Source organism: Ammodytes marinus, assembly GCF_949987685.1.
Source record: "Ammodytes marinus genome assembly, chromosome: 12".
Lineage (NCBI taxonomy): Eukaryota > Metazoa > Chordata > Actinopteri > Uranoscopiformes > Ammodytidae > Ammodytes > Ammodytes marinus.
In genome coordinates this window covers 1,296,717-1,317,010 of record NC_137216.1, presented here as the reverse complement: position 1 = coordinate 1,317,010, position 20,294 = coordinate 1,296,717, and the positions used below count along the sequence as shown (strand labels likewise).

The window sequence follows — 20,294 nt, the reverse complement described above, 5'->3', positions numbered from 1 at the left end:
CGGCGGAGGGTTAATAATAAACTTCACAGTCCCTTTCAAAACACAATTGCGACGTGCTTAAACACAAAGAAAAACACATAGATAAAACGGAATAAAAACCGTGAAAAAAATCACAGTAGCCTATGTGATGTACAGTAGGCTTATCATTAGTGTATGAAAAGGTGCACTCCTGCAGTGTTAATTTCGTAGACTAAGACTATGACGAAAAATATTCGTCTACGAACCTTTTTCACGGACGTAAACTAAATAAAAACTAAATAAAAAGGCAGATGTGATGACGAAGACTGAGACTAATATAACTGACACTGTAGTCTACGAATAGGAACTAGACGAAACTGTTAGGGCGGGACGAATGGAGAAGAGATCCAATCAGAACTACTCTTTTTGTGGGACAAGTTGGGAAGAAATCCAATCAGTGCAAAGCAGCGAATGCAACCCTGTTTCGGTGAAAATCGACGGGAGACCGCGCAGGTGTGAGCGGGTGGAGTGAGCCGCTGTGCTGAAAAACTGCGGTATGATGGACAAAAATGATAGTCGGGGATATCCTGCCCGTTAACGTTGTCTAGGGGAACGGCTAAGTTCCGCGATCTGTTTGAAGTAGGCTCTGTCTCGAGTTTGAATACACAGAGCCATGTGAAACTGCCGCCTCCGTCCGTTAGTTTCTGTTTTTAAGTTACAATCAACTCAATGCATGGACAGCGTTCAATTAAAACCTCTAATTGTATTACCTAAAAGGCTTTGATGCAAAAGAAGTCCGAACACACACAGCGGCAGCAGTGTTGCTTAAAGGAAGGCGCAGTTGCTCAAATTTATCAGCACCTCAACTGCGTGCTGCTGCTGCTGCCCAGGGGCGGCCTTAACAATCTCGGGGCCCGTTTCAAGACCTAGTGTGGGGCCCCCCACTTTTTTAAAATATTTTCTTTATTTTATTTTTTTTTATAAATAATGCTTGTGCACGCTTCCCGCAAAAAGAAAAAAGATTGTGGAATCCAGTTGGTTCATAGACAGATCATGAGATAATGGACCCCCGGGCAAAGGCTCTTAAAGCCCCCCTCCCCCCTATCCAGTCAGGTACACTGATTTTATGTGAGATTATTACTAATGAAATAGAATACATGTTTTGTATTACAACCATTAAATCTGTGTCTGTATTGCATATTCAAAACTTAATACCATTCAATGAAGAAAAAAACACTTAGTCGACGAAGTCCACTGTAGATTTAGTCAAACTAAAATCTGCTTATATTTAGTAGACTAGACTAGACTAACACTAAAATATTTTAGATGACTAGAATAGGACTAAGACTAAATGGTGTGATATTCAAAAGACTAAGACTAAATCAGAATTTGCTGCCAAAATTAACACTGCACTCCTGTCTGCGGCATCGAGAACAGCGTCAGTGTAAAAGTAATAGGCTGTATTCCACCTCAATATTATCAGAATTAATTCCACAACATGCAGATAGGTTATTCTTTAATAACTGCAGAGCTTATTCGAACGTTTCTATTTTGTTTTTATTTGCACTCGTATATCTCCGTTTGTAGGCTATTTAAGATCCTTATTCGTTTTGTTTTTGTTGGTATCACTCCATGGAAAAATCTGTTCATTAGTTGTAAGAATGGCTTCATCTGTTTTTCAAAGGAACTCCCAATATATGATAGACCTACATGGCTTATAATAGGCCTATCTGGATTAATTTTACACAAACACATTCATTCTCGCACTTCATACATGTGCCGACGGAGTCGCCGTTTCTCCTTTCTCCACTTTCTGTGCGTACGCATGGGTCAGAGTTTGCGTGGAGGACCGCACATCTTCCCGTCAAGTTTGTTTTTTATAAATCCCAATATTTTCTTAGAAACTGGCGTGCGCCCTCTTCTGGGCGCACGCCAATAAACTTTACTTTAAACATACGAGAGGAGACATGTAGGGCAGCTAGCAGCTAGGCTAAATAGATAGTAGCCAGCTGGGACAGACATGATAGCGAGCGATTACATTACAAGCCTCGGACTGAACTGATTACCTCAATAAAATATTCAGGCTGAGACACGGCTTGCATTTGAAAACACGTATCCTGAAACAAGCACTAAACGGTCAACTTTATCATGCCCGTGTTTACGTGCATAGGGATGTACGTGACGCATCACTACAGCTGACTGTGTGGCAGAGTCACACATCGGGACAACAACCATCCCTTTTAATGCCCCGTAGCAATATTCTTCTACTTCTTTTAGCAAACCGATACAAGGGGGGTATTTCTTAAACATTTTTCATCCGTGTTTTTGGCGGTCGGTTCAGTTAATAGTGCAACAACTGCTCGTAATTTCTGCTTTGCTACATTGCTCCGGAGTAGGCTTTCAGCCCCTTACGACAACCCCGCCCACGTCCAGGAGGTACTATTTGCGGTGGAAAACGACCCGTGTTGCTACCAAACCGAGTTGAGTTGAGTCGAGTCGAGCTACATGTGCGGTGGAAAAGCGGCATAGGAGGAGAATGTTCTTGTCGGTGGGTGAAAACATACAGTCCCTGGCACAAGTCTTATCACTTATCCATTTTGTAGAAACGACATCTTATAACCCGACTTTTAATTAATCCATTGGTTTTAGAAATGTCTCATATGAAAGCTAAAACCCTCCCAAATTATGTTTAATATATTAAAATAAATTGACTTCACTGATAATTTAATAAACACAAAGGTCAGATTTTGGCAGGACAAAAGTTGTCGCCTACAGAGAGTAATGTGAAAATTGAACAAATAATTTACTTCAAATACCAAAATATGTTGCATAACATCAGTGAATTAAGTAGTGGTGCTGTGAGATCCATATTTAATATCTTGTATGACATGAGCTTGAAAGACTGCATCCATGCGGTTCGACAATGATTCATACAATTTATTGAAGTCATCAGGAATAGCAAAGAAAGCAGCCTTACATGCCTCCCAGAGTTCATCAATATTCTTTGGTTTGGTCTTCCATGAGTCCTCTTTCATTCTACCTGCTCTACATGCTCAATGATGTTCATGTCTGGTGACTGGGCTGGCCAGTCCTGGAGCACCTTGATCTTCTTCGCCTTGAGGAACTTCGATGTAGAGATGGAAGTATGCGATGGAGCAACCATGTGATGTAATTCAACCAAAGATTCATCGGAGAAATCCACCTTCCTGGTCAAATCAGTGCCCAGAAACCAGCACTAAACAAAAGGCAATTAATGCCCACAGCCTGCTAAAAGGATGGACGCTGGAAAAGTGGCAGAAAGTGGATTTCTCAGATGAATCTTCGGTTGAATTCCATCACAGCCGCCACAAATATTGCAGGAGACCTACTGGAGCCTGCATGGATCCGAGATTCACCCAGAAAACAGTTAAGTTTGGTGGCGGAAAAATCTTGGTCTGGGGTTACATCCAGTATGGAGGTGTGCAAGAGATTTGCAGGGTGGAAGGCAATATCAATAGCCTAACATATCAAGAAGAACTAGAACTGCGAGCAGTTGTGAACGGGGGCCAAGCCTCCCACGCGACTCGGGATCGGGCGTCGTCGTCCGCGGCGCCGGTCCCTCGCTTCACGGAATCCGGGGATGTAAAGTTTTTGAATGTGCGATGTTCGGTGTGGGAGTTATAGCCCCAAACGCGTTTTCTTTGCTTTTTGTGGTTTTGGCGCCCCCTATGGATGACATTCGCAAAACTACGTTAGATAGAAAGATGCAGCTCAATGTACCAAACAAGTGGATGTCAAGTTTTTGAATGTGCGATGTTCGGTTGGGGAGTTATAGCAAAATCAAATTGTCAACCTCTCCATTGTAAAGACACTTTTTTGAATTTTCCCGCCTAAAGACTTAGAAAATGGCGAAAACAGGCAAAAAAAATTAAAAACTCTTTTTTTTAATAAGTCCGGCCCACATAGGAATTTCTTGCCCATATTTTTTCCATAGGCTCAGGTATGCCCCATGATAGTCTCCCTTCAGTTTCAAGAAAATTCCCCCTTTTTTTTTTTAAGGAATTTTCGCGAATCTTTAAAGCGCTACCGTTTGGTCTTCCGATGGTCGTAGAAAAACTGTTTGACCAACTTTTGCTCGTGGGAGTCGGGAGAGCATAATGCTTTTGGTTTCGTCCAAATCGTGCGAAAACTGTAGGTGGAGTATGTTTTGGTGACTGACACAGTTTTTGCAATGTAGCGAAAAATGTATATATACGCAAATGGGCGGGGCCTATCTCAAAAGATGCAGCTGATTTGTGGGCATCTGTGGATATAAAGTTTTTGACTGTCGGACTTTCGGTGCGGAAGTTATAGCCCAAAACGCCTATTCCTTTGTTGTAGCGCCACCTAGTGGCCGGCATGTCTGAATTTTTTTGTATGCTGAGAGTGCGGGGGTCTGAACTAGTCATGCAAGTGGCATGTCCCAACCCTTTACGGTTTGGGCTGCAGCACCACTTTTAGGGTGGAGGAATAATAATAAAAATTCCTACAAGAACAATAGGGTTCCCTGCCCCGCAGGGCTTGGGAACCGCGTTGCTCTGCAAAACGCGGTCCCAGCCCTACTCGGGCTTGGCCCCCTAATTAGCTACCTCTTACATTCCCAACCATAAAAGGGTTCAAATTTTGCAGCAGGGTGGTGCTCCATTGCGTACTTTCATCTCTACATCAAAGTTCCTCAAGGCGAAGAAGATCAAGGTGCACCAGGACTGGCCAGCCCAGTCACCAGACGTGAACATCATTGAGCATGTCTGGGGTAGAATGAAAGAGGAAGCATGGAAGACCAAAACAAAGAATCTTGAATGAACTCTGGGAGGCATGTAAGACTGCTTTCTTTGCTATTCCTGTTGACTTCATCAATAAATTGTATGAATCATTGTCGAACCGCATGGATGCAGTCTTTCAAGCTCATGTCATACAAGATATTAAATATGGATCTCACAGCACCACTACTTAATTCACTGATGTTATGCAACATATTTTTGTATTTGAAGTAAATTATTTGTTAAATTTTCACATTACTCTCTGTAGGCGACAAGTCTGACCTTTCTGTGTTCATTAAATAATCAATATTTCTTGAGTGAAGCAAATTTATTTTAGTATATCAAACATAATTTGGGAGGGTTTTAGCTTTCATATGAGCCATTTCTAAAACAAATGGATTAATTAAAAGTCAGGTTATAAGCTGTTTCTACAAAATGGATAAGTGACAAGACTTTTGTCAGGGACTGTATATAGGGCTGCAACTAACGATTATTTTGATAATCGATTAGTGTTTTAGTCCGTAAAATGGTGAAAAATGTTAATACATTTTCCAAAACCCATGTTGACGTCCTGAAATGTATTATGTCCAAAACACACAGATATTTCAGTTTACTGTTATAATAGGATTAAAGAAACCAGAAAATTTTCACATTTGAGAAGCTGAAATCAGAGAATTTGGAATTTTTTTTATAAAAAAAAATATTCTAAACAATTAATCGATTATCAAAATATTTGGCGATTATTTTAATAATCGATTTGTCGATTAATCGTTGCAGCTCTAACTATGTACTTTCATGTTGAATGATTTTCTTATAACATTTTTGAACACTAGCCTGCTGTTTTCAAAATAAATAACAAATCAAATGTTTTTCTCCTTGAAAATAATAATTATGCTTTGGATTTATATAGCGCTTTTCTAGGCACTCAAAGTACTTTACAGGGTTCCAGGCTGTAAATGCCATTTTTCAGGCTTCGAGTATTCGTTGGTTTTTCCGAGCGAATATTCGGATATTCGTTCCAGAAAAACACACCATCAAACCAACATTAATAATGCCAATGTACTCACTGAAACCGAGTGTGTGAGCCGAGACAGCAAGCTGCGTAGTTTGTTGATACTTTAATAACTTTCGAACGGTAGTAAAGTTGGAGTTCTACATAGACTTCAGTGCAGGTTTAAAAGAAAAAAAATTCAGATTTATGGATTCCATATTTCTCTTAACAGCTGGTTCGCTTCATGTTCAGACAAACCTTTGAGATGCTGAAGAGGAAGAACTGGGAGAGCAGGTAATGTATTCCAGCTTTTTGGTGACGTCCATGTTCTGCTTGGTCATTCTGAAGTAAGTAACATTTGACTGTCTCAGTGAGGTGGAGCGCTTTGTCAAGCTGTTGACGGCACAGCTCCTACACAGTGGTAGTGAAGCTCCCTGTGGCCTGCAGCTCCACATCCTGGACCTTTACATGACTGAACTGGCTGTGGTGGGATCTGCAGAGGTACAGTACTGCTTCAACATACACATTTCTGATTAAAAAAAAAAGCAGAAAACAGTGACATTCATAAAGAGTTTTTGCCCACTCTGATTTCAGAGGCATATTCAGTCATTGTAGATTAACCCAAACTTAGATCTTTGCCCTGTGGCGCTGTAGCTTGAGACTATTTTTTTCAATTTAACAGCAGGTATTCAGGGAGGAATTCTATTAAATTTATTTTTCTTTGTTTTTACTCCAGTAGAACTAAGTTCATCCTTTATGTGGAAATACCTTAACAATGTTCCCTGTGCTCTTCTTTTTGTTACAGCTCACTGCTGATCAGAACTTGATATTCATCGAGCCGTTCTGCAAAACCGCAGCCAAAACAAAAGAGTGAGTCCACCGCGTCACAGTTAGTTTAACGCTCTCTCTTCCACTACAAATGTCTGATAACTAATGTTACCAAGCAGTTGGGAAAGGGAAATGCCAGTCATATGGAACAGCTTTTAGTTTTTTTGTATTGCATGTTGTCTTTGAGTGACATTCCTTGAAGTTCTTGTGAGTGATGTCTAGTTAAATGAATTTACCAAAAACCTGACAACTGTCCTATACTGTTTTGCATTTCAAAGTAGCTGTGCAGTTTCTCATTGATTACAGTGGATATCTAGCACAATTTGCTACACAACATAGATGTTAGTTTGTAATCTCAAGGAGGACTTCATTCAGGTATGTTGCATAGTAAGAAAACATGGAAATCACTTCAAAGTGAAATTAATTGTATTGATTGAATATTACTGTGCTGTGTGCATGCAAAGGCCTGGTACTTCAGCATTACCTAGTTCTGCTTTCACACTGAATACTTGCGCTTCCTTTGGTTTTGAACCCAAGTTGATGCTATAGTTTGCTGCTACATTAGCATGGATTTGTTAGCTTGATTACTCACCAGTTTGCAGACAACTGTGACTTTCTAAAGCCATTTAAACCCCAAACTCTGAACATAAACTCCTCGGAGCAAGTAAGGGCTGTGCATAAGTTACCATGGTGATAAAGACAGGTTAGAGGAGCTGGCTCTATAATCAACATCCAGTACTTACCCAGATCTCTCTGACCCTGTTTCCACCTGGCATTAACATCTGACTTTTTGAATCTGGTTACAAGTGGACAGCTCTCAGTCCGTGTGTTCCCACTTGTATTTTCAAATGTGACTTCTCTGTCTACTTGTGATCGGATTCCATTTACCCGCGCTGTATTTAAATCAACACGTTCATCATTTCCGTTTGCATTGCAGGGTTCAACATAACTTTTTTTTCCTACTGGCCCGTCGGGCCAGTGGATCCGAGTTTTACTGGCCCCTTGTATATTTTCACTGGCCCTGCACACACTTTTTTTTTCTTCATAATTTAGTGTCAATAATTATAATACCTGTATTAGAAAAATAAAGAAAGATAACCAGATCTAAAGGGAATATCTATTCTGTAACAGTATAGATATTCCCTTTAGATTTGGTTATTTTTCTTTTAGTTAATTATATGAAATGTTGATATTGCTCATACACATAATGTAAAACCAGGCAAACATATTGAATTAGAAGCCTACAACTAAAAGTATGTTGAAAGAGTCGGCCAGTATTTTAAAGTCCAGTAGTTTGATGGTTGTTTTTATTCTTGAATGTGGGCAGTTTAATGAATAGTTCACTTGCAGAAGTCATGATCAAACATTAAAAAAAAATAAGAGATGAAGGTCTGATCATTCTTTGTGGTGTGGTAGGCTGTTTTTATTACTTTCTCTATATGCATTAGGGATGTGAATGTGTCGACCGAGTGACCGGTTTTCCACTTGCGCTCAAGTTGACTTTAAAAATAGAATAGAAATCCGAAAATCAGTGGGTTATGCCGTTTTTTTAATGGGAGATTTCACCGTGTATGTGAGTTCACGTCTGGTCGTGAGCGTGCTGCAGGAGTGTCACTTCTCCATGAAGTGTCAGCTTCACATAAGAGTCCGGTGTGGGACCATTTTTTCAAACTATTGATAAAAAACAATGCAGTGCAAAATATGCAGCATAAGTTAAACGCTCGTCTAAGACTATGACGTTAAATCACCTTAGAAACACACAATGCCTTCGTCCGATCACAGCAGCGTTTCACCGTGTGATCTCGCCAGCGAGTGAGCCGCCGCGCAGATGAACTGTGGTTTGTGGCTAAAATAATAACCGGGGATATTCTCCCCGTTAGCGATTTCAATGGGAAAGACTTCCGCGATCTGATTGAATGTCTCAAGCCTGAAAACACAGTGCCAAACTGCGCGACTATACTGTACAGCAGGGGTGGCCAACCAGTCAGAGACAAAGAGCCACATTTTTTACTGTGTTACTGCAAAGAGCCACATCGTACACACGGGTACACACAGTGGCGATTCCAGGAAATTTTGACTGGGGGTGGCCAAGGTGGGCCACAGAGTTAGAGTGGGGTGGCCATCGCACACCTGAATGAATAGCATGTGATGTGCTGTACAACCAATTCAAAGATGATTTATAATCCCAAATGCCCAAATCATGTTAGTATCCATTGTAATGTTTGTCAGAAAACTAAACCCCTGAAGGTGGGTCTGGGGGCATCCCCCCCCAGAAGATTTTTTTTGTGTTTTTAACATGTAATCTAAGCATTCTGGTGCATTCTGGCGAAGATAATAAAGGAAAAAGTCAATATTTATTTCAGCTCAGATGAATAGTAAAATTAGCAAGACAACATAACTTGCTAGCAGCCAGATGCCTAACAACTGCACAGAGGGACGGATGACCACTAGCTTTTGACCAAATATCTTGCTAAAAAAATTAACCTTTATTTATGAAAGTCTGCCCTTGCTAAGAACATGTTACACTCGCTAACTACAAACTTTAATTTTTTTATTCAGATTTCAAAAATCTGCTGGGACACGTGCCTATACACGTGCATGGGTGGCACGCATGTCACAAGCACACTTATGCTGTTTTCAAGACCTTTGCTGACCAGAGACCAGTTCTAGTGGCCACAGTCCGACCATTAATTTAGTAATTGAAAATTGCAAACTGATCTCATATCAGTGGATTGGAGTGTTTGTGTGATGAACTTGGCAACTACCTATCAAAAAAAGTTAAGAAAGAAAAAAAAATACATATCATCTCTGAACTAGGATACATATCAGGAAAAAAATGTAATTAAAAAAATAAAATTAAAATAAAAAATAACATTTGAACTGGGGGGGGGGGGGTGGGGCACTGGAGTGGCCAGTAAGATTTCAGGGGGGGGGCGTTTTTATTTTCGCGGGGAGCTTGCACATGCATGCACAAGCATTATTTATTAAAAAAAATAAATAAAAAAAAACAGGGGGCCCCACACTAGGACTTGAAACGGGCCCCCAGATCGTTAAGGCCGCCCCTGTGATAATGACAGGACTGAACTAAAGACGACAGGGCAGTCATTTTCAACAATGAACATTGTGTGCACTGCCTCACACACAAACTCTCAGTTCAACCAAGTCCACAAACAAAAATATAACAATTTAAAATAGCGTTTTTCTCTTACTATGCATGTTGCTTTGTGGGACTTACTTGTAGCATGGAGGGAGCTGAAGTGGCGCTGAAGATTTGAAGCCTTGAAATGCGCAAATGACACCTGGCATATAAGGCAGAATGGCCTGCCATAACGTTCAACAAAAAATATGAACTCTCCCACTCAGTTTCGGAGCGAACTTGACACAAATAGTTTACTCACGGAAAACCTCCCTCCAAGCTGAGCGGGCAGTTTTATGTTGCGTCCGCACCAAACGTTTGCGAACGTTATGTTGCGTCCTCAATTAAACATTTGCGAACAGGCACATAGGGCTTACACATTAATAAAAAAAAAATGAAATAATAGACAACATGTAAAACGAACGTAAGAGCCGCATGAAACGTTTGCGAACATGCACACACATAGGCCCACACAAAAAAAAAGTAAAAAAAAAAAAAAAAAAAGAAAATTATTATCACATAATTTGATATGAACTGAAGAGCCGCACGAAGCTGGGCAAAGAGCCGCATGCGGCTCGCGAGCCGCGGGTTGGCCACCCCTGCTGTACAGTGAGCGGAGTCCCTCCGTTCGTTTCTGTCTACAACCGACACAATCACCGGAGACGCATTCACAGCGTTTAAATAACGCCTCTCATTTGTATTACCATTGGGGCTTGGATGAAAATACTGTAACATTACGGCGGCAGATAAAGGAAAAGCACAGTTATCATTTTCTGCACCTCAACCTCTGCTGTGGGAAGAAAGAAAGGGGCAAAGCAAGTCGATTGATTTGTCGACTCACAGGCGGACAGTAGGCAGCTCTGCCAACGGAGCGAGAGTGCACCCGCTTGTTGCCCCGCCTGTCAAAACACCCACGCATCGGTGTCCACTGGCCTTTCATTAAAAAATATATTTTATATTAGGTTTATTATATTGAGTCTTAAATAAACACTGCTTTCATTCCGACTCTCAACGCGCATTTCAATGAACCATGATGTAGTCTACAAAAAGATACTGAACTGTGATTGGCCAGTCACTGGCCCGGGCGGGACAGTGACTGGCCAATCAACTTGCCCTGCATATGATTTTACTGGCCCCGGGTCATCGGGCTATACGTTATGTCGAACCCTGCATTGGTGTTTTTAACCGGTGGGGTTCAAACAAGTAAACATACAGGGCTGTACAGTGCCACAGTTCTAATCGCATTTGCTATTAAAATGCATTACATGCGAAGATAATTACCAGTCTAGGTTGACGAGATATGCTACTGTCTCATTTAGACAAGGAGGCGCGATGCACAACACTGCTTAGAGGGCTCTCGCCAAATGCGGGAAATATCATAGATAGTATATAAAAGTAAAAACTCTTAGGCGAGTAAGTTATTACGCCTCTTTGGCTGGTGAAAGATGTGTGTTTGCGGGGCGCCTTTTGTAACGTCTGTTATACTCTTGTCACCATCACCACCAGTAGGCTACACGGGCGGCTTTCTGTATGAAGTTAAGATACTGTATGCGAACAGAATATTTCCTGTGCGCCTTCACATTAAAAGCCTGTTACTACCCACACGATTTCCGTGTTTTCAGATTTACGCAGTGAAATGAAAACAGAGGAGTAAGCTTGTAATTTGCAACTCGTTCATGCAGCTTCTATAAAAGCTGCATGAACGCCAGTGATGCATTTTCAACGTATTTCCGCCCAGGCAGGGGGCAGCAGTTGAGTAGGAGGTCCCTAAAGTGGACAGGAGTCACATTGGTGTTTCCACTACTAAATGAATGCGAACACAAGCGACACAAGTGACGTAAACCACCTCCGAATGTGGTTTTTGTGATCCGATCTCAATGCGTCTTGAGAGTGTTCTCACCTGTAGTTAGAGCTGTATTCATGTGATCGGATCACAAAAACCACATGTTAATGCCAGGTGGAAACGGGGTCTCTGACCCTGAAGCACATTGAGTTGTGTTGCATCCAGCTAGACCCATTCTGTTTTTGTGTCCCCAGTGTGACTCTGTTCAGAGCCATCTGCAGCAGCATCTTCAGCTCCATCATAGAGCAGGCTCCCTTTGCTATAGAGGAGCTGCTCTCTGAGGTGAAGGCAGAGCACAGCTCAGACTGTGACTCCGGCCAGGCTTCTGAAGAGGACATTCCAGAGACGGACAGTCCAGAGACGAGCAGCAGCAAAGGGACATGGAAGCAGATGAACGGTACGACTCTACAGACATTATAATGTCGACTGGATGCTTGTTGATCAATTATTACCCACATCTCCAATATCCCTATACTTTAATCTAGCTTTAGATACTGCATGTTTATTGAAATCTACTGTGGTCAGCCACAACCAAACATACAATACATTTTATTAAGTTGGTAAACAATGGGGCCTTTGCTAAAACCAAATGATTAATAGACACTATTTCAAAATCAATGGAGCTTAAAGAGGAGCTATTATGCTATTTTTTACTAGCCTGGAAATCCAGACCTGCCGCTAGGCACTGGCAAATTAAATTTGCTGCGCCTGTTGGTCTTGACACTCGCCATTGAAGCTCATTAAATATGTCAAGAAATCCTGAGCTACGTTTCAATTGTTTCTATCTGCTATGGGCGGGCCAGAGCCCTATGTATGGTGCTAAGGGGCGGACGTAACGGGATGATGACAGCGACGTGCAGGCACCAGCCGTGATAGTAAACATCAAAGATGGCTGCGGATATGTTTTTTGAGTTTGAGACGGCTTTGGCCTCGACCCTTTACGATTTGGAAGACGCAAGGGATGTCCATGGTTAACTGGTTAACCGTTAAGAAGATCTTTAACCGGTTAATACTAAAGTTTAAACGGTTAAAAAAAACTAAATCACCTTAATTTCTCTCAAATCCAGACTCTTATTTTGATATCGCTAAACCGGATGTAAGAATGCCAACTGTCGGTAAAGAATGAAAAGAGTCGTGTAGGCTACTCTCAACTTTACAATAGCTCCATGGTACGCTCCCAGAAAGATAGCCAGCCACAACGTATGGTCACAACACTCCCCTGCCATGTGTTTGTATAATTTAATTAACAGCGTGGGCTCCCGCTAGCTTAACATAGCGCTAGCATTAGCCTTCTTGAGGTGGATGCCGTCCTGCATCTATCACCGTCTCAGTGAGTGTGAGAGAGTGACAGACAGGCAGTGAGTGCCCCTGCACAGACACAGAGAGGTCTGCCATGCTTGTGTGCGAGGACCAATAGCGAAAATCCGTCATAAACAAAAGCGTAAAGTACCGTTATGCTGTACTGATAACATCGGAGCTTATCAATACTACGGCCTTTCAAAATGTTGCCCCGTGCTCAGCACTACTTAGCACCGGGTTTCAGTAGGCTACCCATACCCATAGCCTGTGTGTGTAAATGTCCCTGTTCAGTCACTTATTTCACTTTCTGCTCCTACATTCGCATAATAAACCTCTTCTCACAACAGACAATGTGCCGTGTGAATGTCAACATGTATGTTAAATTAATATGCAGGTCTTTGGAACAAAAAAAGGTCGGGAGCCCTGCTATAATGTTTCATGTAGGCTATTTCACTATAAATAGGCTACATTAAATCTTAATGGTTAACCGGTTAATAACTGTTAATTCTTGTGCTTAACCGGTTAAAGAAATTCTAAAAAAAAATCTAAATGGCCATCCCTAGAAGACGCCACTCAAATCTTTCATTAGCAGGTAAGAGGAATGTTCTGTTTTGCCGACTGACCACGGCAAAAGTTTAATTTAACAGTTAATCCCGCTGGTCGCTAAACGAACGGGGCTTAATACATCACCTTGTTTATTGCTCTGATTGGTTGTAGTGCTGTCCAATTGCGTGCAGTGGCAATTGAAATGCACGAGTTGCAGCCGCCCCTTGAGTTGGGAAGGTCTATTGATTGTGGCCAGACCCTCTATCGTTCAAGATATGGGTCTGGATTTCCAGGCACATTTTTCAGTACTTTGGTACTGCAGTTAAGCCTATCTCCCCCTGCACTCTGTTTGAACCTGGCCAATCAGTGAAGGCCGCTAACTGCATGGCAACAGGCACGCCTCCTATTTTCAGGTTACACTGAGCAGACGGCAGTGTGAGCGTGGGCAGAACAGGCGAGGAGGGGGGGACAGGGACATGTCTAAGTGTGTAGCAGCATGACCATACATGGAAAATCCGCTTTGTGACATCACGCAAATCCTGGAAACTAGGCACTAGTCTGCCGCGAACAGCATCTGAGTGTTGAGGCTGTGCGCCGCCACCACAGACAGTAAGCAGGGAATATGCCTAAAATGCATGTATGTCATTATCTGACACTTTGGTATCATGTAGCATGACTGTATAACAGCATTATAGGTCAGAAAAGAAGAAAAAGTATAATAAGTGCTCTTTAAAGATTGACTATGATTGACATTGAGTCACACAAAATGACTCGATCACTTCTGTCTAAATAGAATGTGTGATGGAGTGTTTACCTGCACAGTCTGGCTGTATTTGCTTTGTTTTCATTTGTTACGGGGTGGGAGCGGGCCGTGCAAGCAGGCGAGCAAGCACTGACACTCAAAGGAGGGAGAGAGAACACCACTTTTCAGTTAAATATACAGTACATATTAGGGCAAAGTTGGAAACTTTCCATGGGAATTTTGGGAATAAACGGGAATTTACTCGATTTAAAGCAACCCAAATGCACTAAATCCTTTTTTTCAACTACGTTTTATAATAATTATGAACATTTAAATTCAAATCAGATTTAAAAAAAATTTTTTAAATCAAGATCTTTTTATTTGCTTTTTCAATATATCAAAGTGCAAAGATGTTCACTTGTTACAGATAGGTTGCATGAAAAGAACAAACAAAAAACAATTTATGACACTCGTAGCAAAACGAACAACAAAAAAGAGATTTCAAAACACCCAAAAATAATCCCTCCCAAGTAGTGTTTTTGGCAGCCTGTTTTAAGTTTAGTCTAGTCTTTGTGTCAAACTGTCATTTTAGTTTTGATTAGTCTGTCACGTTTAAACTCTTTTTAGTCTAGTCAAGTTTCAGTTGACTAAAAGTCTTGAGCATTTTAGTTTTCTCTTAGTCAGAATTATCTGGGACTATTTTCATCTAGTCTTAGTCAACAAAAACTGATCGTTTAACCCTCATGAGTCCCGGGCTATTTTGGCCGTTTTTGCATACTTTTGATTCTGACTTCCTTAACCAGATTTAGAAATGGTTAACATGCCAATGTTTGGTATCCTTTTTTTCAGCACTACCTCATCTATGTGACCAGATAGTTGTTTTTACATTTTGACATACTAAATGAACATATTTGACCCAAATCCACACAAAAAATCGAAAAATATTTTTTTTAAATTATATTATTTTTACTATGGGTAACTCAAACATTTACAACGAAACATTTTGAAAGCTGGAAATATATACATGGGATGTTTTTGTGATAATGTAAAAGTTTGATTGAGGTGGCACTAACCTATTTACAAATTTTATGTACAAATAGCAGGTGCATTCATAAGCGTTTTTCCCCAATTCAGCAAAGTTCCATCAGCCATGACATAGAAGGAACATAAAAATATTTTAGCTTGCCAGTATTTAGTATTTTTGGTTCAAACAAGACTTTACCTACATGAACTGACAATTTTATCATACATTTTGACATACTATGTGAACATATTGGACCCAAAACCACACAAAAAAATCGAAAAACATATTTTGAAAATTATATTATTTTTACTATGGGGAACACAAACATTCATAACAAACATTTTGAAAGCTGGAAATATATACATGGGATGTCATTGTGATAATGTAAAACTTTCATTGAAGTGGCAGTAACCTATTTACAAATTTTATGAACAAATAGCAGATTAATTTTTTTTTTCATTTTGACGTATTATGTGAACATATTGGACCCAAAACCACAACAAACAAAAATAAACATATTTTGAAATTGTTAATAATTTTTTCATACACATACAACATTCAGCAAAACATTTGAAAGCTGGAAATATATACATGCAATTCATTATATTAATTTGATTAGTTTGATTGAGAAAGCATAAGCCTATGTAAAAAAATATACAGACATATATACAGACAGTATCTGTTCTTGGCCTATATGTGCCACTCTTCAAAACAGTTCCTGTCAAGTACGAGACAGAGGGCAACATCACAGGACTTGCACTTCCACGGTGTGCTGTTTCTCTTCCCGTGGACTTGTTGGCAGTGTTGGCAACGTCTGCGGCCTTCTGTTGCCTTTTGACTGGCATTTGTTGCCACCGCGATGGGAACAGGAACATGGGGAGTGCTCCTGTTGATTGGTATTCCTGTCGGATCAACTCCACACAGCTGGGAAACTAGTTCGACCATGAAGTTTTTGTGGCTCAGGTGCTGGACTTGCTGTGTGGCACTGACCTCACAGTGCAGGATGTAGGCATTGGTTGTGGCAATGTCAACAAAGTGCAGGAACAGGGTGCGATACCAGCGGGCTGTTCTGCGGTGAGTCGAGTAGTACCCGATGAGCTGGTCCGACAGGTCAACACCACCCATGTGTTGGTTGTAGGCAATGATTGCGGTGGGGCAAGGAAAGTTCTTCACTCCCCACTGTCCGTCTTGACCCTTGACTCTCCTCTGGACTGCCTCATCAGTGAAGGCGGGATGTATGGTAGAGCACACAGACACTTCCCTTGTGTCCATCCACTTAACGAACAACAGTGGGTCCTCTCGGATCCACCTCAGGGCACCTCTTTCTGATTTTTTAGTAAGAGCATTTTCTCTGCCACTGGGACACCCTTTCCTGTTGTCCCTATAGGTGCCACAAGCTCCGAACTTCATGCTGGCCAAGTCGAGGAACAATTTGGGTGAGGTGTAAAAATTGTCTACATAGATGTGGTATCCTGTGCCGAGATATGATGGCTGTATGAGGTTCATCACAGCATCATAGGAGAGTCCATGTGCTGTGTGTGTGTGTGTTTTGCCGTGATAAATATTGAAATTAATTGTGTAGCCATTCCTCGACTCGGCCAGCACAAAGAGCTTCATCCCCCATTTCGTTGGCTTGTCCCTCATGTACTGCGTCATCCCAGTTTTTGCCTTAGTTGCCACCATCCTTTCGTCCACAGCCATATCCTTCCTCGGGTGGTAGTGAGCCTGGCAGGCACTCCTGATGTCGTCCATAAGTGGCTTGACTCTGTGCAGTTTGTCGTGTAGTGGTGTACCTTTTTTTCTGTCGTTTTTGACATCTTCTTCCGGATCACTTGGATGGATGTTCCACATAAGTGCCCTGAATCGGTTTCTCGTCATGACCATGGATGGAAAAGGGACAGACAAGATGTGGTGTTGCTTCCAGTAGTCTTGGAGGCTGGACAGAGGCACCAGGGCGGTGTATATGAGGAGCCCGAGAAATTTAAAGAACTCCTCAATTCCAACATTGGCCCACTTGTACTTCTTCCCCTCTTCCTGCTTCTTTGCTGCAAAGCTGTTCGTGTTGCTGCAGAGTTTTCTCACCGCCTCTTTTGAGAAAAAGAGCTGGAAATAGTCCAGGGGTGAAAGGTCACCTGGGACCTGTGCTCCTGGTGTTCTCCGGGGGACAAACCTACTGGTTTGTGGAGCAGAATCAGGCTCAGCCGCAGTTTTCCAGGGCTCAGAGCTTTGGTGTGGCTGTGCCACCTGTGGAGATCTGGACCTGGATACGTGAAGTCTCCCACGTCCACGTCCTCTCCCACGTGCTCGTCCTCTCCCACGTGCTCTGCCACTCTGTGTCCCAGTTGATGGACCAGGCTGCTCATCATCTCTGTAAATGAAAATAACACAAAATATTCAGTAAAATATTAAAAAAAAATCAGTGTGCCCACACGTGATATTTTTTTACGTTACTGTTTTATAATGACTGAATAAATAACTTCTAGACTACTACTACTAATACATACATAGGCCAACATGCATACAAGCATACCCATACCCATGTATATTTTACCGGTCATTCTGTCTGTCTAAAAATTACAAAACAAATTTCGTGAAATCAATAAATATTTTTTTCAAATCGAAAGAGCCAATCTTGAATAAAGACAGGAAATACACACATATTTTGTTTGCAGAATTTTAGGTTGTGTGTGTGTGTGTGTGTGTGTGTGTGTGTGTGTGTGTGTGTGTGTGTGTGTGTGTGTGTGTGTGTGTGTGTGTGTGTGTGTGTGTGTGTGTGTGTGTGTGTGTGTGTGTGTGTGTGTGTGTGTGTGTGTGTGTGTGTGTGTGTGTGTGTGTGTGTGTGTGTGTGTGTGTGTGTGTGACACACAGTGAGGGGGCGACAGCAGGTAGGTACTTATGGAGCCATCACACACAGACACGCACACACACACACAGGCCTAAGTATAAATATATATTTTCTTACTGTCACCTACCTACCTACCTACCTATCTATCTATCTATCTATCTAGACAGACAGCCTAGGCCTACTGTCTGTAAATCATCTAGGCGTCAGGCTACATAGGCCGGCTATGCGTGATAGTTATGCGCTACATTCAGAGAACAATGGCTTGACTGATTTTTGGCGCCATCTAATGTTGTCCGCGTATATCGACACACAATCCTGTCTGACCCATAATAACACCCCACTTTATCAGAATTAGCCTATTACCAGTGATAAAATCAAGTCTTGTATTTAGACAAATACTGTATAAAAAAGTTTGAATAAATAAATGGGTCTTACCTCTCGTTGTCAATCACAAAGGACGGGTCGTCCACTTCATCCTCCAAAGTTTCACTCTCTGACTCCGCGGATGAACTATCCTCCTGATCCTCCTCCTCTTCCAAGGTATAAAACAAGCTCACAGCTTGGCTCACGTTCAGGGTTCTCTTCGCCATTACTGAAAGTAATAATAACTAAAAGTAATGATAACTAATCTCTAAAATTGTCAATATATCTAAATCTATCCGTAATCTGTCACTGTCACTGTTGCTCGCCGGCTCTCCTCGTCTCTCCTCGTCATTTGCCGCCACTCGAAGTCTATCTTCGTCACTCTTCGTCTCTTTCCGTATAGCTTCGTGTCACTCCGGTCAAAAAACCTAACCGGCCTTTCCCTCCCCTCCCCTCCCCTCCCTGCTAAATGCAGCCCATAGACATGAATACACTTTGTTGAGCACAGCATCTACTTCCGGAATGAGTTTCCGATTCGAAAATGGGAAAATACGGCGGAGATATTAAAATATTTAATGGCCGTCGCATTCGAATTCTCATACGTTTGAGCCCGCGAAAATATTTTTTTTTGTATCAACTTTAAACCATTGTATCTCCGTTTCTACTGGGTCAATTTGTATGAAACGAAGGTTGGTATAGAGTTTCAGGCGAGCACTTTCGACAGGAGCTGTTTGTGAAGTTGGCCCGACTGTTGTTTTTATGCAGCGCTAGCTTGAATTGGTCATGTGATGCCGTCACGCCGGCGTGTCGGGAGACCCCGAAGGGTTAAGTCAGGGTCTTTTGACTGCAAAAATAGGTTACCTGAAATAAACAGCCTATTTTAACTTTTCATGTTTCTAACCCCTCGACCTCTTTTTAACTATTCTCTCCAATGTTCTGCGGTCTGCTGACTGTCACAGCCTTAGAAAAGAGAAGGCTCTGCAGACAGCCAATCAGAGGTCTTTGAGTCAGAACAACCAGCCAATCAAAGCCTTAGCGGCAGAGGAATCAGCCAATCACAGACTAGTATAATGACGTTTACTGATATTGCTAATGCTAGCGCAGCGAGATTCAAACTTAAACTAACTATTGTCTCTGAGGTGGAGAAAACACAGAGTAATCAGCCAAAGCATGGAGTTAACTAACACACAAGCAGAACCATGTTAAAGACACAACCCTCTTATGTTGGAGAGGGACGATATACTAAACCAGGGGTTCTCAAACTTTTGATAGCTGAGGGCCAATTTAGGAACCCAACATTGGACCGAGGGCCGCCGAAGGAAAAAATAATTTCAATGGCCAGCGTCTTTGCGTCTTTACAGTTTACATGTATTGGTCATCATCCAATACTGTGTAATTAACACATTTAAAGTAATAAATGAAGGGCTAGGTCTCATTTCAACATTGGGGAACACATTAAAAGCGGGGGTCTGGGGGTTGTCCCCCAGAAAAATTTGAGGTTCGAACACTTCATTTTGTGCATTTTGGTTAATTTTTATGCAGTAATTTGTGTCTTCTGTATTTATTTATGGTGGAAATGTTAAGGAAAAGACAACTCGCTCCCATTGACACACATCTAATGGAATATAAATCAAGGCACTGAGGCATTCTGTATTGCATTCAAATATTTATTCTACTTTATTGTTCAAAACTTTCTACACATTGAAAACGTATCACCTTTTGGAGTGTTTTTTTTTGTAGGACTCACTACTCATGATGCAGCAGCAGTGTTAACTATTATGACACTATACATTGGAAATAAACAGGGTGGGCTATCAGCAGTCAACTAGGCAGATAGTTCCATGGCTATCAGCAGCTAGCTAACGTTAGTTGGTTAGCTAAACTTTAGGCAAAAGAGTTAGAAACCAGATAATGTTAACATCCATCCTTAGACACTTGACC

General features: G+C 41.5%; 1 protein-coding gene across 2 annotated transcripts in view; it reads left to right on the top strand.

Moving 5' to 3' along the window:
* The window catches only part of rrp1 (ribosomal RNA processing 1), a 106,263-nt gene that overhangs the window by 5,007 nt on the left and 80,962 nt on the right, over positions 1 to 20,294 (top strand). For both annotated transcript variants that reach the window (XM_080037806.1, XM_080037807.1), the window contains exons 5-8: positions 5,960 to 6,021; positions 6,099 to 6,228; positions 6,533 to 6,597; positions 11,729 to 11,931. In XM_080037806.1, the coding sequence (XP_079893932.1) occupies positions 5,960 to 6,021; positions 6,099 to 6,228; positions 6,533 to 6,597; positions 11,729 to 11,931 (460 nt within the window). The remainder of the gene's footprint in view (positions 1 to 5,959; positions 6,022 to 6,098; positions 6,229 to 6,532; positions 6,598 to 11,728; positions 11,932 to 20,294) is intronic.